Source organism: Haemaphysalis longicornis, unplaced genomic scaffold, assembly GCF_048455015.1.
Source record: "Haemaphysalis longicornis isolate Haplotype H1 unplaced genomic scaffold, Haemaphysalis longicornis Haplotype H1 scaffold_1, whole genome shotgun sequence".
Lineage (NCBI taxonomy): Eukaryota > Metazoa > Arthropoda > Arachnida > Ixodida > Ixodidae > Haemaphysalis > Haemaphysalis longicornis.
The window spans coordinates 410,317,187-410,340,022 of record NW_027526203.1 but is presented as its reverse complement, the minus strand read 5'-3'; the positions used below and the strand labels follow the sequence as shown (position 1 = coordinate 410,340,022).

The window sequence follows — 22,836 nt, the reverse complement described above, 5'->3', positions numbered from 1 at the left end:
TGAGGCACAGCCGTAGGGGAGGGCTCCAGATTAATTTTGACCACCTGGGGATCTTTAACATGCGCCGAAATCTCGAACACACGGGCGTTTTCGCTTTTCGCCTCCATCAGAAAAGCGGCCGCCGCGGCCGGAAATCGACCCCGCGACCTCAAAATACATGTTTGGTTCATTAAAAAGACTGCATTGTCCCGATAACAATGATACGAATTTTATCGCGAACTTCAAAGGGCTAATCGAGGTATTAAATAAAACATATGAAGCAGTGGTGACTCCCAACCCACCTTCCGGCGACTACTCTATTACATCACAGGGTCTAGTTTGAACGAGTGGCGCCCAACGACCTAAGCCACCGCCAAGGAACATAACTGAGCGATTGTAGAGGTGCCTCTAGTTCCACAGAGCCTATCATTTGAATTCTAACGTGCAGTTAACACACTAATGACTATGGCTTAGTGCTAGCCTATACTACATCACTCCTGCTAATATTATACGGCACTGCAGCGCGAAGTTTGGAACTTTTTTTATATTTGTTGCATTGCTTCAGTTGAAAAACATGTTCTGTGAATAGAATGGAGCTGAGTGAGTTACCAAAGGCTAGTTCTTTCAAACTGAACAAGGTTGCATTTTGTCTTCGTATGGCCCCTTCAATGTCTTTCTCATGACAGTGCTGTTGATTATGATGGTATTTAGTGCCAGGTGAAGTTCTAAACTGGGCGAAAATCCGTAGACAGCGTGATGCAAATCTTCGCCCACTATACGGGACGTATACTGCACACACGGGCACCTTGTGCAGGCACGAGGTCGCGGGTTCGATTCCCGGCCGCGGCGGCCGCTTTTCTGATGGAGGCGAAAAGCAAAAACGCCCGTGTGTACGAGATTTCGGCGCACGTTAAAGATCTTCAGGTGGTCAAAATCAATCCGGAGCCCTCCACTACGGCGCACCTCATCGCCTGCGTTGCGTCGGCGCGTTAAACGCCCACAATCAATCAATCAATGTTTGTTTGTTTGTTCACCGCTTTTTGCAACATAATTGCGCTTTTTGCTTTAATGTAAACTTGCAAGCTGCATTCTGCGTTATCGCTTTCAACGCCATCACCGTCGCCACGCTATGGTCTGCTGCTATGTTACAAGACGTTCATGCCGTAACCAAAGAAAAAAAAAATCCTGCACCCCTCCGTCTAACGATGGCGATGGTTGAACGCGAAGCTTTCTCGTGAGGGATTCCTTGGTCGTCGTCTGAGTTTGGACTTCGACTCACGGACGATCTGGACTTTGACTCGCACGGAGTTTGGACTTTTGATCATAGTAGCTTTAACTTTGACCCTTCGTCTTTTGATTTCGCACAAAGCAAGCTTCTCGTTCAACTATAATCGTCGTTAGACGGAGGGGTGCATGATTTTTTTTTTATTTTGCCCGTCCATACGCACCCCTCTCCAAATTCAAACTGCTTCGACCGTGTCGGGATGGTGCAGTCGGACAGACGTCGACTTCATAACGCCAGGCACCCAGGTTCGATTACGACCATGGGAAGCGTTTTTTTAAATGCAGAGCATTTCAGTAACTCACGATGTCACCCGCGTTGACGTCCGTAGGCGTCCGTAGTCGTAGTCCGCACCCCTCTCCCTACACTTTATAAAAAAAAAAATACTATCCGGCGCCTGGTTTTGATCCCTCGACCCTGCGAGCGGAACGCAATGTAAATGGTGCTCTACCCACTGCGCCACAAAGCCGACACAGAATGGGAGGCTACGAACGCGCCTTATATCCTTGACTCATTCAAATTACTGCTGACGAGCGCTCTCTCGTCAGCAGTTGCCATAAGTGCAACAACATTAACGTAACGCAAACTACTTAACGTCGTGCGTTCCCGGAAATTCTCTGCATTTGATCGCGCCCCTCGCGAGGGGGATGTTTCACTGCGTCGCCATGCGAATAGTTTGGGCGGCTGACGAGATCAGTACGTAGGGGGCTTTGGCACAAATTGCCGTCGACGCGGAATCGACGGTGCTGCGGCAGCTCTGCTCTTCGAAAGAGATACAGTGGAATCTCGATAAACAGAAATCGCTCAAACGGAATGTCATTTGAAGCAAATGTCATTTGACTCAAATGGGTTGCTTCGAATGCCATTCAGAATCCGCCGTGCTACACTACAATTTCGATGGCATTTGAAAGCTTTTACAACTGTTATGTCCGCGTTTCACATGCTCATAGGTGTACGCAGCAAATAGGAAATAAGTAGTGCGGTTCAGGGTGACTTGTGGATGGACGTCCTCTTTCTCCCACTTCACCCACGATCATCATAATCGCCAGAGAAAGTTGGCTTTCCTGCAGTGCGTTTTTTGACGTGACATACGCCCTCAGTGAAACATAGAAAGCTTCGCTTTGAAACAATGCCTTCATCATCGGTTCGGCAATTTGGCAAGAAGAGCGAGACGCAACATGGCGCTGAATGGCGAGGCGTACTCATTCCTCAAGATCGAAGTCGATGAACGCGGTAATGAATACAAGTCATTTTGCTATTGTTATTTTGCCATTGTTTCCGATCATGTCGCCCACAAGCTTACTAGAAGGAGTATGGATAAAGGCAGCGGATTAGGCTCTATGTAATGAAGAGGCATGTACTGCCTCCTTCTGCAATACACCGAACCAATAACCACAACTGTATTGCGACTCGCAAAACAAAAACATGAAACGTTATTTTTACGCTCTCTTATCTCTGACGTTAGTAAACAGCGTTAAAGAGCACCCCATGCAATACGACGGCTCCTGCAAAGTCACGGAGCCGAAGTTCCGCAAAATTTTTTGCCCAATTTTGAGGCAATGGCAGACGTCATGTCCAAGCTCTTGCGTAATATCACTCGACTTTTACACAGGCTAAAGTTGCCAATGAATGACGTTCCCGCTGTTTACATCCATTAGGTCTTTTACGCCAGTGACAAGAAGGGCGTGGCCTACAAGGCATGTTTTTGTTGTAGTAAATAGCATAACGCTTCACAAACCGGTTCGGAAGCTGCATTCATTAGGTCCCTGCAACCATGTTTTCTCTAATACAATGGGCTATAAACACTAGCCCTGGGACTGAAACTGGAAATACTGCATGGTCATGACTACAGACCAGAACCTTAGTCAAAATGCCTATTTTTCTTTGAGTTCGTATCAAGCCTACTTCACCAGCACGAACTGAGGGAACGGGAACATTTTAAGCAATCATTTATTGTGCCTATAAGTGCCTATTTGGAGGTTCGTGCGGGTATGGTGCTTGTTAGCACCAAAAATGCATTTTAAAGCAAAGCTTTCTACCTCTACCCCCCAAGGGTTCTTTCGCGACCGTTGGTGTCACCAGAAAACTCCAGCGAACAAATAAAAGAATTTACCGGTACCGCCGGGAACCGAACCTGGAACTAATAGACAAACAAAGCGAAAGCCCGTTGTCTTACCGATTTAGCTACGAGCCCACGGGAAGACTGGGAAGACAGGTGGTGTACTTGCCAATCTTCTACGGGTTTACCCCCATTGTTCTCACTGAATGCCACGTGAAAGCGTCACGCGACCACTCACGCCCGTCTAGCTGCCCTGTGCGCACCTTGCTCATGTGCTAAGAGTTACACAAATTAAAGGAAGCTCACACCAATGCATGGCATCTCACTTCTAGTCCGCCCATGTGCTATAAAGCCTGTGGCCTCCAGTGTGCACGTAAACAATCACAGCTCCTTGTCGTCCGCCTTCACGCCAAACCAAGGAATACATTCAAATACTTCTTGATGGCCAGGCCTTCACTCCAAACCCCAGAATCAAGATCCTGGGCCTACATTTCCAGGCCAACACCAAGATTGACGTCTCCTTGCAGCGCCTCAAAAACAGCATTAATCTAATCATACACATGATCAGGCGAGTTGCCACCAAGAAGCGAGGCCTAAAAGAATCCGGTACCTTTCGATTAATTGAAGCTTTTGTCCTCTCGAGAGTTACTTACGACAAACCCCTATCTTCTTCTCGACAAGGAAGACATAGAGATGCTTTATATAATGATTAGAAAGGCGGTCGAGCAGGCCATTGGTCTTATCATTAGTGCGTCCACACAGAGGCTGCTTAGCACGTGGCTCCACAACACGGTGGAAGAGCTGATCGAAGGCCATCTTTCTAACCAGAAGGTCCGACTTAGAACTGCGATGGGTAACCGCATGCTTCACCAGATTGGCTGGGCAGCCCAGAATGTCGCTCCGCTTGACGTACTCCCAGCCTCTTGGCGACTAAAACTAAAGATGCTCCCTTTGCTTAGAAATATGAACCCCTCACATGACGAGGGTCACCGAAAAGCACGGGCTCAAGCGCTAAACACCACCCTCGGTGGGGATCATGCAGTTATCTACACAGATGCCTCCAAACATCGGGGGCAGCAATACGCCATCATCATGGCTTCCTCCAGAACCAACCTCCTTGCGTGTACCTCGCTTAGGACCCAAGAAATGACGGCAGCAGAAGAGGCAGCCATCACCTTGGCTCTCGCTAAACCAGGGGTTCGGAGGGTAGTCAACGATTCCCAGCAAGCCTACTGGAATTACCAGTAGGGTTGGGTGTCCTGACCTGCACTGCGCGTGCTAAAAAACCACTCTCCAAACGGTTCCATTCAGCTCATCTGGACACCCCCTCACGCTTCAATGGAGGGCAACAAATACGCCCACCCCACAAGCCTGCGCTTTTACCTCCCGTTCTATGGAGCTGCACGAGGACAGCCACCCCCGTGTCACGTTCAGGGAGATAACCCAGCATTATCACCTTCTGAGACAGACCGTACCTTCGCCTTACCCTGACCTTTCGAGAGAACAACAAACTACCCTACGGCTCATACAATCCGGGCTCCTTCCCACAGCCTACGCGTCTTCACTTAATGTATCCGAATCGCTACGACGCTGAATGTAAGTTTTGCTCAGAAGTAGGAACACTCCGCCCCGTAATCGGGGTGTGCGACTTTAGCCCTGACCGCCCTCCTCTCTTTCCATCAACTACCCAACAAGAGCAATGGGAGATGCTGCTGTCCTGCAGGCCCTGTCTACCTACCCAGCTTCAGCGGATGGACAGAACACTGGCCGCGCGGACTGCATATGGGCCCCACAGAAGGAGGAATCACTCCCCAGGGCTGCACTCTGGGCCGCTCAGAAATAACAGAAGTATTTCTTCTTCCTCCTCCTGCTTCTCTACCGCAAATCTCGTCGCCTCCATCAGCGGCGCAGAGACGGAGAAGACAGGTCGTCTAACACCGGGTTGTAGCTTACTTTAATTTTATATAAAAAAGTTTCCACTCTGGCGCTACACCAATACAACTCAACCAAACACCGTTCATGCTTCATGCATTGATTTAACCTTAACAAAAGTATCTCTTTGAAGTAATAAATGGTGTGGTTAAGTGCATTTGACTTCTCTCTGGTTTTGCTATTTGTAGAGCGATGTGAGTGAATGTAAGTGACGTCGCATGGGTAATCGTTATGGGTGCCGTTTACAGCTTTGCTTTCCAACCACATTCACGGGGTGGATTGGCGCGATTTTTTCTGACCCCTGTAGTGTTCGTAACTGGGAGATTGATAAGCTTGTAAGATTAGTTCCTTTCTGCCGCGGAACTGCGAACGCCGCCTCCAATGCTCGGTACCACTTAAAAATTGGTTGTTCAGACAAATTAGGCGTTTTTTTTCTTTCTCGAAACAAGCCAGATACAGAAACCGAAATTAAATCGGATAAAACTGCAGTGGCCAGAAAAGCTTGGAAACCTTCCCCTAAAAAAGGTGTGGCAAGGAAATAGTTGAGATAACGCCTGAAAACGTGTACGCAGATCAGTTTGTATCGAAAATGAGCCAGATGCTGCTGTTTCACGGATCAAAATGAGCCAAATCCATTTGCCCAATTTGAGTTTGCTTTTGGCTTGACTGTTCTGACTGTTTCGCGGGGGTTCTCGGAAGTTGTTCTTATTTTGGCTTTTCGGATGAATTCAGACGGCAATTAGGTGATAGGCGAAAGATCTGTCCCCAGACGTCAACGACGAAGTGAACGGAAGAAAAAGTGAACGAAATAAAACTGAGAGATGTGAAACAATGATTTCGTCTCACCCGTCCCTACGAAATAGCTCTGGTTACATTTATTTTTTAACTTCATAATTACCATTTTAGTGCTTAACTAAATAGCCGCCGCTTACAAGTGCTGGCAAACCCCCTCTGAAGAGTACAAACCACTTCATTAAGGTGAAGAAGAAGATCTGAGCAGCCTTCTTGTGGAGCGCTTTGGAAATTCATGGCAAAACAGCAATGAAAAGCTTGCTTACTTCGTGAGTGCCTTCAGGCGTGCCCAAGAAAATGATCCTGGGGGAAATTTCGAAAAGAGCTGCTAATGGTGTCAAGAGGACTCACCTGCCCTCCGTGTGTAGTTCTACTGTTCTTGAGGCCCTGTTGCATAATTTTAATGCCTTTTTCCATCAAAACTCAATCGCACCATGCTTGAAAGTCAATTTAAATAAAGTTTTCATAAAAATGCCGCATCAACTTGAGTGTTTCAATTCGATATGAGCCAAATCCAATCTTATTAGCCCAATATTGCTCAAATTTGCGGTATAATTTTTATTACTTGTGGCCATAAAGTTCCCCTAGCTGACATGTAAAATATATGATATGATACTGAGCTGGGTGGGGGATGATGGAGCCGGGCAGTTGTGTGACAGGAAGTCAGCCCGTTCGTTTCCTACAATACTGGTGTGGCCAGGAACCCATGACACAACCACTTTGGATGGCATTTTGCTGTGGAGCTGGCGAATGCGTTGGCAGATGATGGGGTCTGCGCAACCTTGTTGTGACTCAGCCCGCTGAATATACACTGCTCTGGACAGCCCCCGCCCTGGGAAAAAGTGGCAGTGGACGCAGTGGAGAGGCTTTAGTTGGGACCGAGGTCGAAGATGGCCATCGGCTCTTTGTTACTGTTGCGACCGCCGTCTGCCTGTGGGCTGGTGACCGTCGTGCGTTCCCGCTTGGGATAAAGTCTGAAACTGGCTCGGCGAGCCGCAGCGTGCCCTTTTTGTTGACCCGCTGTTCCCCAGTTTCCTAGGTTAGGGAAAAATACCGCCGAACAAATCTGCCTAATCGCGGGTGTGGAAATGACTGTCTCCAACGCCGCTTTCAGAAGGTTTCACACAGTGAGCGCAAGCTGAGGCCGTACAGGCTGAGGGTGTTCGTGTGGGATAACCCACACGAAGAACACCCTCTCGGGCTCGACGGAACGTGAAAAGGAGGAATGAAGAGGTGACGCGCGAAAGAGGGGCATACTTTGCTTTGGGTCTCTCTCACAAAAGCCCACGCACGACATTCACACGTTCTGCCCAATACGCAGACCCACCGCTTTCTTCAGTTACCTCGCAGGAGTCACCGCTGCCACCACCGCCTGCACGTGATTCTGCTTACACATACAAAGATCGTCTGTTCCCTTTCAAGCCTTCATCGTACCAGTCTTCACCCATGAATGGCCGGCGATCCCTCTTTTAAAGACGATAGTCTTTCTTGGGCTACTTAAACCCAGAAATTTTGGTCTGTCTGTATTTCTGTCTGTGACTCGATTCATCCACCCGGCCAAAGTAAAACAGTGCCTGCGCAATAGTCACAGCTAAATCTACCCATCTAAGCCCGGTTTAATGTTCATACTTGTCAACATTGCTGAAGAAGAACAAGACGTTACGCAAATATAAGACAACAGATTAATACAGAAGTGATATTTGCAGTGTTCCTTTATAAAAAATCATTCATGCTTGATTTCTGCGAAATTAACTGCGAAATCAACTGCAGAAAATAAATTCACTCCGCCGTCACCTGCTGTCGCCCGCGCCACTATAGAGTTCCTGTATATAGCTCCCCTAGGGGACCAGAGTTGCGCTTAGGACTCTGGTAGAACTGACTGCGCAGCACTGAAAGAGGGCTTTCTGCCGAACTGAAACCCGCGGCATGTGGCAATCAGACGCGCAACTCTTGCGCTGCGCGATATACAGGAACTCTAGCCACTAAGCTTCTGGCGCCATTTTAAGAAATCAACCGGCAACAGTTACGAAAGGTTGCACTAGGTAGGTTCCACGTTCTTCTTGCAACGCACGTGGAGTAGGGAAACGCGGTTCAATAAACGTTGAAGTAGGGCGCCTCGATTCACGCGCGTCTTCGCCGTACGGCAGCGTTGGCATCGAGACACCCGGCTTGGAGCAGTGGAACGGGGTAAATTTAAAATGATTTTAGCAAACCTTTGGCGTCTTTACCTTGGGAGGAGCGCGACGCAAGAGGAACAAAATGAGAGGTGAGCGGGAAGGCGAAGGGAGGCATTTACTTGGCAAAAGTCGGTAAAGACTATCGTCTTTTGTCGACATTTGCAACGAAAGGAGCAGATACGCGGCCAATTTTTTTTAGGCGCCAGTTAGTGCGGACCACTCCTTGCTTCTCCGGCCATCCGTGACGAGTCAATCGCTGCTGAGTACGATTCAGCCGGCCAATTATTCTCTGTGTGGTGACATTTCACACACAAAGGGACACAACGCACGCCTTTGGCGTCCCTTGCGCTGGAGCTTACCTCAGGGCGCCATCGCTTTTGGGGCTGCACCCCTCCGCAATCATCCTGACTGAGGCGCTTCGTTGTGTGCAAGTATCCATGCGTAGGACAGGCATTGAGTAGCGAATGTTGGAAAGCAAAAACGCCTATGTGTTCGAGATTTCGACACACGTTAAAGATCCTCAGGTGGTCAAAATTAACCCGGAGCCCTCCACTACGGCGCGCCTCTTCGCCTATACGTTGCGTCGGCGTGTTAAACCTTACAATGAACAATCAGAGTCGTTAATGTTTCTAATAGCGGCACGTTCTAAGAATGTGCGCCTCTGTTCACAGGCGACGTACCAGGCATACAGGCATCACGGCGCCGGCCGGACAAATTTCGGGGGGTTCTGAAGCCCTGCCTGCACCCCCCCCCCCCCTTCCACTCATGCCACTGACTCGAAGTGGTTGTGGGGCCTGAATCCCCGTTCTGTAATAGCCCTATTATACTCAACGCAAACCCTAAACTACCATATTTCAGGCACTCATCCTCAGCAGCATCATATTTGTCTTCTGCCGGACGAATATCTTTCACATTCACCCCCAACCGCTCCTATACTTCCCGTACACATTCTTTTCCCCCTAATTTTCTCATTTCGTCTCTCCTTCTAGACCCGTCTTTCGGTATCGACTCTGTTGCCCTGGCGCTCCACCGGTTGTCATTTCGTCTCACTACATGACCCGCCCAAGTCCATTACTTTTTCTTAACTTGAACTACGATATCTTCTACTCGAGTTTGCCCCCCGATCCAGGAGGCTCGTTTCCTGCCCCCAAGCGTGTTTTATCAGCCTTCGTTTCATAGCCCGTTGGGCTAACGCAAGTTTTTTTTTTTTCCAGGTGTTTAACAAGGCGCCAAGTTTCTTCGCCATACGGTCATTTCGGGATGAAGCTTTGCGCAAGAAAGACAGCGTATGGTAGAATAAACGAGACTTTTATTACGTTGTAAACAATAAAAAAACAACCAGAGGTAACATTACCTTAAAAAAAGGTATCAGGTCAGTCATAGGACACAACAATAAGGGAATCCGAGTCAACAAAATCTCTCTGCGGCACATTTTGTAAAAGATATGAAGTCAGTCAGCAACAAACGAAAGGCGAAAACGCAAATCTGTTCGGGTCTGAACATAAAAGCTCCTTGGTTTCGTTCAATAAGGGTGAAACAATCGCATGCACATGTAATTTCTAATAGAAAGCACAGTTCGGCCATCGCACTTCGCGGTGAACCCGAACCACGCCATTGTTTAACCTAAGTGAGCCAAGAACTGACCTTTCTTTTGTTCGCGTTTCGTTTGCTGCCGACTCTGCACACTTTGCTTATTGGAATGGGTAAAACGATGACCAGGGCAAAAACAGATTGAAGCAACATTCCCTCCGGCAGACAGTGGTGGACCCAGTGGGGCGCCCGTAGGAAGAGGGGCCTCGAACTTCTTTCCTTCCTCTCTGAAAAAAGTCAGCCTAAATCCGACCCTGCTTGCCGGGTTTAGGTTCTGAGAAATGTTGCACAAAAAAAGACACACCGAAAGTAGATGACGTAGTTGCTGGTAAATACGCACTAAAATCTGGGACATCACCGACCTTCGCAACACCTAGTCTGTTTCGCCGACTTCGTCAGGCTCTGAAATATAATAGCTAGCTTATGCGAACACACACAAACACACAGCTAGCCCGCACGCACAAACACATACACACACAGTTTCGGTAGGAACATGTGACAGAGCTTTGTAGCGACTTTGCATCTATAGTCGTCTCAAGTACGGTGTATAAGAGTAGTATAGTGGCACTCAGCGCGAAGTCTCTTACTTCGGATCCTGTAGGAACTTGGTTATAGTCGACGCGTTTATAAATCAGCTCGAACTTAGTTCTGAGGTGTGCTTTGTACCCCTGTCAGCGCGGCTGACTCGCTTCGAAAGAGACACGAGAACACGGAACACTGAACCGGCAACAACAACGACACAGTGCGCTACCAGTGCGTAGTATACACGAGGCTATATAAGGGAAGCAGGTCCGGGTCAGCGCTGCGCGCCGACCCGGGTGCCTCTTGGACCGGGCAACCGGGCGTCTTCGACGCGCCGCGGGAGGCTCACGCCCTGGTCCGGAGACCTCCGGCGCGAGCCCTGGGTCGCACCATTCTGGACCCGCTCATGCGGGCAGGTGAAGTCAGAAACGAACGTCATCGGCAGCAGCAGATGTCTCTGAGACGGGGTAAACACTGCAAGGGTGCGTCGGTACGGAGAGGTCATTGTACGCAATATCGAACCTATGCGAACGACCGAAGTGCGCAGAAAAAGGAAATAGCGACCTTTCGTCGCTCTACGAGCTAAGATATGCGCCGCGTCACTCCATTCGTTCCAGTTATAGCCCAATGAAGTCGAGCCGAAGGAGTACTGCCCTGCAGAAAATAAATTTATAAGAGTCCAGCGAGCAGCCTGTGTTACTCTTGGGGGTTTTAGGTGCGCGATCCTCGCCCTTTCCGCAGCCGGACGTGTGTAGTGTTAACCTGATCTGTTTTATAGAAAACTGAGGAGCGCGATGGCACTGGAAAGAAACATGGAGATCAGCGGAAGCCCAGGGTCGGCTCGTCTTGACGATTCGACTTCCCTACCGCCGAATTTTCGTCTGCATAGCTGAGTACCGCCAAAACCAAATTCTGGAGCATTTGTCGCGAGCATTTTTTGGGTTATTAAATTCATGCCTAAAACAACATTAGGCAAAGAAGGGCATACAGGGATTTTTTCTTAGCCGCACTAAAATACACATAAACTCAAAAGAAACGCGACGCCTCGGGGTATGCCAATTGCTTTCACCGTGTGCTTGCCGCACGTCAGCAGCCCCTGGACAGAAAACGACCGGAAGATTTAATATCTGAATAATAGACTTTAGCTGTCGCCAGCGAACGGGTGGTCTAGCAAACAAAGAAACAAACAAACAAACAAAGTGCTCAAACGGCACTCTTTTCAGCGGGGAGAGATGCGGCAAAACTGCAGTTTTGCGGAGAAACCCGCAGGATTTGTACGCATTCGAGGTGAGCTTCACATAAGAACCAGTGGCGTGGAGTTCTTTAGTTTATTTTAGTGTTCAGTGAGGTTTAGTGAATCGTAGATGACAAGTTTCCATTCGTGCTGCACAAACAGGACCAAACGGAAGGGATCCTCTGTGAAAAGTCGCTCGTGAAGTGAATTCGGCCTCACGTCCGCATAACGGTCTTTGGAAGAACGGAACGCCTTCCGTTGAGGTCCGTTTTTGCAGCGCGGACAGAGAAGAAAACAGGCTGAAAGCGGTGGTCGTTCCGTTAGAAGCCATGCAAACAGATGAAAATAATTTCGCCCCAACAGGTTAACAGTAGACACGAACCAAGCAACCGCGCAGGCCGCACACGCAGACACTATTTGTTCAACTAGCAGAAGAAAAAATGTGAGGCAGCCTTTTTGCGTCAAGGCTTATATTTCTCCCCACTCTCTCTCTTCCTTTTTGTGACGACGACCAATAAAAATGTACATCGGGCGAGTTAGAGCCGCCAGCACAGGCAACAGGGGGGAATTGAAGTAATACATGTTACACAACTAAAAGTGGAGCATCATTCGCTACGGTCACCTCAAAAATCCCAATTCTCCCAATATGCTCTCTCCACGCAAGCACGCCAAACTTGCCTTTACAACTGCGCACCTGCTTCATATTTTGAGTGAGTGACACCCTCAACCTCGCCTAACCTGAGCACACACTTCAGTGAGGTGCTTTAGCTGCACCGGATTGTAATACCACTGCCGCGACCGTCAATGGCCCGTGGAAATGAGGGAGAAACATTTTAGCAAGATAGCATACCGTACCGCAGATCTAGCGGCGCAATAGAAGCACTACCTGGATTGGTTTTCCATCAGGCTTAAAGGAGCCATGAAGAGAAAATACAACTTCGTTTAATTTGAAAGAACTAGGATTCAGTATGTCACTCAGCTCCATTAGAGCCGCAAAATATGTTTTTTAACGAAGAAAAAGCAAGAAGTATTTAAAAACTTTCAAATTTTGCGCCACAGTGACGTGTTATGAGCAAGAATGACGTCATACGGGCCCACAATAAAACATAATTTTCAGTGCCTTAACTGCACCTTAACGTTCAAGTGATGCGGTCAAATGAAACTAGAGGCCGGATTACAGACGTCCAGTCATGTGCCGTCGCGACAGGTCAGTTAGGCGGCCGCCAATCGCACAAACAAGGTTCCGTGACGTCATAGATAAGTTGCGGGAAATTGGCTAGGGGGTCGCGACTGCTTCAAACGTTTTCCTTAATATCTCCGTTATTTTTTCGAAGATTGCGATGATATTGGGATCATTGTTATCAGGACTAAGCAGTCTTTCTAATAAACCCAACTTGTATTTTGTCTTCATGGCTCCTTTAAGCACCCCGTGATAACCCACGTTTGCCATCAACATAGATAATAGTTTAAAAAAGAGCCGACAATAGCCACAATGCAATGATTAGTAATGACGAGCGGCTCGCGCAAGGCCCCCAGGACCACGCCTTTACGAAACTTTCGCTTTGCAACCCGAGATGACTTGCAAGCGTTTGACAAGTAACAACTAACTCTAGGATATTAAAGTAAGTATGCTTCAACGAGTCGACCCAGCGCATATCGCAAAAAAAGGTATCCAAAAGTGGGGCCAGTATTGGCGTGGAAATGCGGGTTTTTCTTTTTTTCACGTGCATGAGCTGTCTCCCGCCAATGCCCATTTTAAGCAAATTTTACGCTATCAAAGGAATATTGAAAAGCTGGCTGATACTGGAAACATTGTAAGAAAATACTTTCTGGCCATAGCGGCAATATAAACATCAACTGTTCAAATGTATGCACTTCTATGTCCGTTATGGGGGCGCGCCATTACAAACAATTGTTTTATCGAACTCACCAGGCAAGCACGGTCATCAAATTTGCAGTACGCCGCAAACGAGCGAGTACTTTTTCCGATTACGCATGGTCACGAGACTCGCATTTGACAGCGGTAGGCTCCGGAGTCTGATATCAGTGACTAATGCAAAAGCGTGTCGAGGGTACTATGGTCACGGTAACGGTACTACAGCCCCATGAAGCTGTGGTCGGTACAATGCGGCGCAGTGCCGGTATTTTACTTCCGCGCCGTGTAAGGCGAGACGTGTCGCGGCCGACAAGTTTTCGAACAATGCGACGAGCGTAGTAGTCCATTCCTGAAATTAAGGTGCTGTGCTCCCGGAAGCATACAAATCGCGTCAAGTTGCTGAAAATGATCGATTTTTAACAACCTGACTGTACCTTGGTAATACAGGCCTCGCTTTTCTTACGAAAAAAAAAAAAGCAGCCCAAAACTTCGCTCAGATGACGGATGAAATTAGTCACGCACATAAATTTTCTGAGACGTTGCACGTTCACGAATGGCGCCGTGACTTGTGGAAAGCTTCAGTGCCCAGACTATTTTATATCTCATTCTTGCTAACTGGGTACCTTGTGGCGAATGCGCTGCGCACAAGGCGGGAAATTGATTTTCTCAGAACGCTCCTCTCGCCTGACGTTCTTTCGACAGCTCAACTCGCGGCTATCAGATTTTTTCTGCGTGAATGCCGTATTGAATACATGGTAACGGGTTTGCCTCCCTCCTATTCGCCAAAGGTATTTTTCTTCGTTTAGCAAAGATAGAAGCATTTCTGTCAAGGGTCATCCCTGTCGCCAAGGGAACAGCATTATACAACTTCACAACATCACTTGCCAGCTTACATTGACAACACTCCACGAAACCATGGTCAGGTAAATGCAACATACGACAATGAACATCACTTAACACAGCATGAGCGGACACCACTCGATCTACACACACACATATACATACAATTAATTCACCAACAGCACTCCTCGCCGTTTCCAGGCATATGATACCTTGAGCACGACAAAGCTTCCTTTGCTGTTCGTTGCTCCCTGCACGTCAAACGTCCACAATAGAGGGGGGCTAGTGCACTATTCTGAGTATCGGGGATTCTTCGCCTAACCCCTCTTTGAGCCATGTCACTGGCCATCTTGAAAACGCCAAGTATTTGCTGCACCAGCAGAGACTGTAGCGACGCTTATCTCTGTCACAATCCCGCAATCATTATTTAAAAAATAAACTGCTTTGAAAAATGAACCGGATGCAATTGAGGACCACTCTGGAAGCGCAAGAGGAAAGAATACGTTCGTCGATCGCTAGTGCGCTTTTTTTTATTACGCCATTTTGCCCCAGGGCATCTCCGAGGAATAAAAAAAAAAAAAAAAAAACGAAAGCCGCTTGCCTCCTTATTCTTCATTCCACAGCCTTGCAAAAGGCCTTTCCACGAGGTGGAGGGCGATGTCAAGCCCCTGCAAGAAAGCAGTCTACAGAGGAATATCTAGAAACGAGAGGAAAGTTAATGGTGGACCGATTACGAGCAATGGCGACCGCAAAGTTGGGTTTCAAAAACCCGCCTCAGTCAACCACACAAAGACAAAAAACACGAATAGTTCAGCTGGAAGGTGCACCACCTGACAAACTTTGTATGTAGGAACATTATTGCAGTGATCGCGCCACACTTAAAGGAGGAATTCGTCCCCTCACCGAGCTTTGCTCTTGTCAAAAAATAGCTCTTGTTTGTACCGCCAAACGCTTTCCAAATATTGACAGCCAAGCTGGGTCTCCCACTAAACTAGTCTTCTCGGCACTTTGTGCACTCGTCCAGATGTAGCTAGGCTAACTCCAACCGCACTCTTTGCATCGTTCGGTCGCCTGGACGATTTTTTTCTGGAGTTATCGGAATGATGCCCCGTAATAACTACATTTCTTGCAGCAGTCTTCGGCAACACTTGCAGCAACACTTTGCGCATCAGAAAGTACAGCCCCACTGGACAACTAGACACTCAGCGATGCGCTCCACAGACGGCCGGCGCCACAAGAGCTGTGGCGCTTCTAAATGTAGCCCTTCCAGTGGCGAAATACAACAAATCTAAAAAAACAAGATGAAAAGGAGAAAATCGGAGCTCGCGAAATTGAGTCTTGTGTTTCGCTTGCGCAAATTCCTTGCCGCTGGTGCCCAGCTAGGCTGCAGAGGCATGGAAAGTGACTGTGCGACTATCCAAATGGCATTCCTATTGTAAGCTTGCTTACTTATGCTGGATACACTTCTGCTAAGGCTAACTGAAACTACGGTACCGTCACACGTAAAAACCCCGACCTAAAAATAGATAAGACACCCGACCAAAATAAGATTAAAGCAGTCTTAGTTCTGCCGGTGGAAGCCATGGGACAGGAAAGCCGGCCGGCCGCAACCCACGGCACGTGGCCAGCCCGTTGTTCCCACGCAAAAGCTGTGCAAGAGTAGTTACCCCTGCCCTTGATAGGCAACGGCAATTACATCCTAAATTTACGACTGTAGTACGCGCCTAAACACGAAGTAGTGAAAATATGCTGAAGGGTCAAACCCACGAATTCGCAATTACTTTCCATTCACATTGCTGAACAGCACATAAACTAAGGACAAGTATGTCTCTTAAAAGAGCTTCCCAAACACAGCAGGGACTAAGTCCCCTAAAATGTGCACTGTCGTACCCGCCACCTTGTGGTGCCACTTTGTTGAGCTTTGACGTTACAGCCAAGCAGAGGATGCACAAAGGGACAAGCAACGCCACTGGGTTTGCACCTGTACTGACATTGGGTGCCGTCACCACAACACTGACAGTATACCCTGTAAAAATGCAACAGGTTCTTTTCTTGTAGCTACAGGTCAGCATCCTGACGAGCCGACAAAGTGCCGGTACAGCTCCAAAAGTGGAGGCCTACATGTACCACAACACACAGCGCAGGAACATTACCCATTTCAAGGAAAATTGTGGTGTGCTTCTTCAAGCCTAGGAACTTTTTCTTGGAGACGTCGCTACTGCGACTTAGGAACTTCCGCAATGCATCTGCACAAGATTCGTTATGGCGGGAGCCGTTCTTGCTACCTCTGCACAACAACCACCTTTTACGCAAGGGTCACAATTCCTAAACTAAAAGATAAACTGTGCAGTTTATCACTGTCATGCACTCAATCAGTAGCTACAAACGACGAACTCCACAGGTTTCTCAGCTTTCAGTGCCACCCCATTTTTTTTGTTCTTTTTGGCAACATGTGAAGTTCTTCGAAACAGCACTACCATCAGACAGTCAGAGGTAGGTCAAACAGGCAGTTAGCCCACACAGATGCTTCAAGCATCCAGGTCAGTGTGGAGAGGTAGTTTGTGCCGTTGGACGGCTCGGTGTAGATGTATGAAACTAAGTCTTTTAAACCAGAAACACTGGTTGGTTTCTCTGGCTTCAGCCGGTAAAGCCACTTGTAGGAACATGAACCACAATCAGCAAGCAGCCACGGATTATGCTTAGGAACTGTAAAATGCAAGTTGTGCGATTAAAAAACAAAAGCACATACGGCCACCATCAGGCTTCGCATCGTTTTACCACAGAGAGCAACTCCGCTAAAGATGGTATCCTAAGCACCCCTGTGCTCTCTTGAGTTTATGCCATCACCTGATAACACTTGTGATCACATTTGTGATTAGGAGGGCACAGTAATGCATGCAAACATTGTGGTGACCAAAAGGCAGCGAGAAATGTAACCCTTGTCCCAGCTGCCTTACTCGCATCGAAAATAACATTACACTGGACTTTAGAGCTGGGCAATCTGAACTGAATCCAGATCTAAGACCAATAATTTAGACCAGCACACCCTCAGATGCACAAGTTATTGGTACTTGATATGCGGATGGTTATTACAGATCCATCAGCACAACAATCACCATGGCTAGGATGAGCAATGCCTACGCCACATGGTGGAGTCCGGGGAACCTGAAAGCGCAATTTTAAGGCAAAATGATGCAGAACATTTCTTAGTAAGCGAGGCTCACAAGCAACTACGAATGCTTTCATGTCAGTGCTGGCCAATTGCTTGTATCAATTTAATCGGCACCACGAAAGGATGCACGTTGCACAGCCACCAAAAGGAAACCAAGTAAGACCATGCTGAAAGCATGCAGTTGGCTGGACAGGTGATGAGTCCGTGACCTACAGAAACAAAAATACGGCCCCAGAACAAGAACGAAACACAGCCATGCAGTTATATAAAACTCAGGAACTTTATTTTTGTATCACGAAATTTTATAAAAAGCACAGCTTAAAAAACTAGGCAGCAACTATTCCTGAGAGAGTGACTTTGCCAAAGCAGCACTGTTGGTCAACACCAATACTACCGGCCAAGTATAAAAAGCTAGCTCCACCTTTTTATTTAAATACCTTCCACATTGCATTCAGTTCAGACTGTGCCTCTGCAATACAAAAGGTTTGGAATGTTCCTGGCAGGTGCACTTGTTAGCTAGCCGCACAAGCTGTAGTTGATCACAATGTTGCTGCAGCGGTTACGATGCCAGGAAAACTGGCCAAAAGGTTCATTTCATTTCAGGGAACTTGGCCGAATGAATGTTCTTTTACAGCTAAGACTATTTTTTAGGTCCATTGTATGTGCTGCTTTGCCTCAAAGCCACAATAGGAAAACCAAAAATAAGATTGCATAAATGCCCGTCATGTATCACAGAACACTGCTCTTAAAGCTATACAGCATTTAAAAAGGGAGTTATGCAAAATGCAAACAACTCAATGGCACACATGCAAGTGCACCTAAAATCGAACACAACCAAAACCTCTTTACAGAGAGTAGAAAAAAAAAAAGACATGCATGAACTACAACAAAAAATTGTACAGCCGACCTCTGATGTTCTACAATGAAGCAGACTGCGCAGGTTTCAGCCTCGTGCAACGCTTTAGCGCTGCGAGTAGAGGTTCGGCCCTTGTCAAAAAAAAAACTGAGGAAAAAAAAGACAGTAACAGCCTCATCGGCTCAATGATGGAATAAGTAAAAGATATCCTGGCTACAACAAATGCAAAACAATCCACCTCAGCCCTCAAGCCAAAAACAAAGGCACTTTTTATACTAACAAACAACTGTGCATATACTTAAAAAGAATTTAAAACAACGAGCGAGTCAACAGGCAGATCTGGGCAGCCAAAGGCATTTCATTTCTCTCGCCTGACAAGGGTCTTCCCAAATGCCTATGTTCATCAATTTCCTTGGGAGATGTCTCTTGTGCACTCAAAAAGACCCCACAAATATGGCACCTAAGTAGGAACTTCACAGCTGCACAGGCACAGAAGCGAGCCACTGCAGCACAAAAACCATCAGGTATAAAATTGACAGTAGTGTATAAAATAGGAACTTGTTAGGCTGCTTTACAGTCTTGAATGTTTTAGGAACCCAGATATGCTTTGCAAACCTGTGACCACGAAATGAGAGCACTCGAGTTGTGGCAAAGCCTGCAGGGGAGGAGAAGTGTCACAACCCCTACTGAGAACACTGAGGCAATGCACATACACTGAAAAGAATATTGCACACTTCACGCTGGCTAATGCACGGGGTAAAAACCCACGACCCTTTTCACACCTGACTAGGGTGCTAGATTCTCAATGAGGCCCACATTATAAAAGGCTGAAGGTGTGCATTTGCCAGGCTGCTTTCGAGTAAGCATGGCCATGGGCACGTAAGCAGGACTCTTTGGTTTACACGAAATGGAAAAAACAAGCAACAAAAACAAAACAAAAAAACCTGGGGGTAGGGGTGGGGGGGTGGACATGCACTAAAAGGAACACAAAATGTGTCCGATCACTAGGGTGCCCCCAGATGAGATTCTCACGCCTTCAGAAGAGCTGCACCCGGTTGTTGCCAAAATCGACGACCACAATGCGGCCCTCGGGAGAGATGCAGAGTCCCGAGGGAAGGTCCAGCTGTCCCGGGTCCTGTCCCTGCGAGCCGAAGCAGGCGAGCAGCTTGCCGTCAGAGCGGAACACCTGCAGCCGGTGGTTGCGGGAGTCAGCGACCACAATGTGACCCTCCAGGTCCACAGCGACGCCCTGGGGCCGCTGGAACAGGCCAGGTTCCTTGCCCTCGCCGCCCAGGTAGCTGGCAGACTGGAAGTCGGGCCGGATCACCAGCACCCGGTGGTTGTTGAAGTCTGTCACCACCATGTGGCCGTCCCCAATGAAGGCGACACCGCGAGGCGAATCAAACTGCTTCCAGAGGGGCCCATCAAAGCCGTACTTGTTCAGGAAGGTCCCATCCGCTTGGAACAGCTGCACTCTGTGGTTGCGAGTGTCCGACACAAGGATGTGGCCCTCCGAGTTGACCGCCACATCCCACGGGTAGTTGAACTGACCGTTCTTGCTGCCCCACTCGCCAAACGCCAGCAGGAAAGAGCCTCGGGAGTCGAAGGCTTGCACCCGGTGGTTGTCCTTGTCGGCAACAACAATGCGTCCGCCATGGCTTTCATCCCAGGCCACACCAGCAGGCCGGTCGAACTGGCCAGGCAGGTCGCCTCGACTGCCAAACTTCAGGCGGAAGCTTCCATCTGCATTGAACACTTGGATGCGGTTGTTACTCCGGTCTGCGACGATGATGTGGCCCTGAGAGTCCGTGCAGACACCCCAGGGTCGGCATAGCTGGCCGTCGGCACTGCCCTCGGAGCCAAACACCAGGCTGGGCTCTCCGACGGCGGCATAGTTGCGGCTCGCACGCACGGAGACCGCGAAGGGGCTCCTCAGGATGTCGGCACCGCGCAGCAGGACGCGTACTATGTGCGTGCCCTCCTGCTGCGGCTGGAAGGTGACCTGGTAGGTGCCGTCGTGCCGGTCGACCACCTCGGCGCGGCATAGACCACCGTCCGGCGCGCGCACCGTCACCTGCACCGTGTCTCCTCCGAGCAGCCGGGGCTCGCCCAAGTGGTCGCGGGCGTGCACCGTGAACGTGGCGCCGCGACCACGCACGGCGCGCACGAGTGCCTCGCCAGCGGCGGTCGAGTTGGGTCCGTAGCCGGCGCTGCTGAGGAAGCCCAGGGTGCTGATCGCGGCCAGCAGCGCGCCGTCGGGGGCCGTGAACTCGATGTTGTCGTCCTCGGCCGGTTCGGTGGGCGCCTCGCGGGCCTCCTGGAGCTGCGCCTGGGCATCGCGGCGCGCCCGCAGCAGCTCGAGGTCGCCGTCCGCCTGCTGCAGGGCGCTGGCGGCCCGCTCCAGCCGCTCGAGACGCGCGGCCAGCACCTCGCGCTGTTTCTTGAGCGACTGCTCCTTCACCTGCTGCGCCTTGTCCAGCCGCTGCAGCAGCTCACGCTCGCGCTGGTTGAGAGCCTGCCGGTGGCGTCCAGCGGTGCTGCGGACCTCGGCGGCCACGTTCTGCGTGCGTACGCGCAGGCATTCGGACATGCGGCGCGAGCGCTCCACGCTCTCTTGCAGGGCGGCACCAGCCGTTCGCAGATCGGCCAGCGTAGACGGTACCGCAACGCGTGCGCTGCTCAAGGCGTCCTGCAAGTAGACCAGGCTGTGGGACCCGTGCTCCTTGACGGTGCAGTCACTGCAGAGGGCTTCGCTGCACGTCTCGCAGTAGAGACGCAGCACTTGACAGTCGTGGCGTTCCGACCAAGGCTGGCTGAGGCTGCCTGCTTGGCTGTCGACCGGCGGAACTATCGGCGCCAAGGCGCCTTCGGCGGACACGCTCACGATATTGTGGTCTTTGGTGAGGCGTACCCGCTGATGGGCCCAGACGCAGTTGTCGCAAAGCAGCTCGTTGTTGCAGTCTCGGCAGCGGCCAGAAGCTCGTTTGCCTTCATTGCAGTTGCTGCAGGCGCCGTACTCGTAGTCTTCGTGAACCACATTCAGGATGTTGCTGATGAGCGACTGCGAGAGCGTGTACAGGCTCTCCTGGCAAACGGGGCACTTGTAGCCAACCATGTCGCATCCCTTGTCGGGAACCTCATCGAGGCACTTCAGGCAAATTGAGTGCAAGCACGGCAGGACGGTGCAGTTTCGCCGGCTGCTGTTGCGGCAGCGGGAGCACAGCGTGGTTGGCAGTTCAGCGCGGCTAAAAGGGGCCGCGACGGGACTGAAGCGTGGCTCACGTTGGACTTCTTGCATCTTGTCAGGGGGTGCGGAGGCGGAGTGCTTGGGTAACGCTCGGGGGTGAAACAAGCGTTAGGCTTAATGCCAACAGTTTCGCAGGGCAGGCGTTCTGGGCTCGAGATTCGTTGGCGGCTTGAGGTCGTTCGAAGTTGACTCCGTATGTTTAGGTGACAGGACAGCTCTTCGTACGAAGGGGGCGGATGGGGTGTTTGGGGATGTAGATGCCTTGCATGACCGCTGACAGAACCGCGTTGACGGCTAGCCGCAGCAACAGCAGCGGCACGAGTGACCAGCACGCGCCACACGCGCTTTCCACCACATCCCCGCTGTCCCCGCCTACCGCGCCTCCTACACCAACCAACGCCACGGATGGCCGCGGTGAAGTTTTCTTGATATTTATCTTCTTTTTTTTTTGCAAGTACAAAGATATCAATAAAAATAAGCGCTTGCGACATCCTCTAGCGGCACTGTGAATAATCAAACTACTTCAAAAATGTTAGGTAGTTAAGAATATGTGTTTATTTGAAGTAAAGTAAGAACAAGGCATTTTTACTAATATACAAACGTTTATTTATATAATTGTGATCATATTTATTATATTTATTGTTAGTGACTTGGCCACATGCAACTTGGCTTGGCTTGCTTGGCTATCCTGGCTATCCACCTCCTCGATCTCAGAGGTGCGGGCGAGCATGCGGGCCGGGAACTTTCCTTCATCCTTTCATGACATTGCATCTTTGCATTGCAGTACCGTTGCACAACCGGCGCACAGGGGCGGTACATTTTGTTAATAATCGACATCTCATTTCCTGTTGAGCAACGTGTAGGAAGTAGGTGAATAGAGCCAGTTATTCTGTAGCCGGTGCCTCCTCTGATACAGCGCCCTGATGGCCCTGAGATGCACGAAGGGAAGAAAGGAAACCTTTTCTTTGTTTTATCAGGTAGGGGGTAAAGGCAGCGCATGTTTTGGTTGAGTAGAGCCAACATTTAATCCGCTTTACATTAAAGATTTCATTTGAGGTAGGAAAAGCTCTGATATTTTGGTTCCAGTATAGCGACAATGTTTGGTTAGGAATGGTCAGTAAGAAGAAAGGATCTGGACCTTGTTCCTTTCTTCGTCCTCTCCGTTTCGCCTTTCACTGGTGTCATATGTATCCGTATAATCTTCGGTTAAAAAAAACTGCCGGTAACACACTCTCCCGGGCAGCCGGGAAGTCGTAATCGAAAATGCCCGCAGCAATT

At 49.3% G+C, this 22,836-nt stretch overlaps 1 protein-coding gene across 1 annotated transcript; it reads right to left on the bottom strand.

The window, feature by feature from the left end:
• Nucleotides 1-9,513: 9,513 nt before the first annotated feature.
• Nucleotides 9,514-21,974, bottom strand: LOC144155487 (E3 ubiquitin-protein ligase TRIM71-like). Its single transcript, XM_077686961.1, has one exon. It carries the CDS (start codon nucleotides 21,607-21,609, stop codon nucleotides 19,348-19,350), a length of 2,262 nt encoding a protein of 753 aa, XP_077543087.1. The 5' UTR covers nucleotides 21,610-21,974; the 3' UTR covers nucleotides 9,514-19,347.
• Nucleotides 21,975-22,836: the final 862 nt, after the last annotated feature.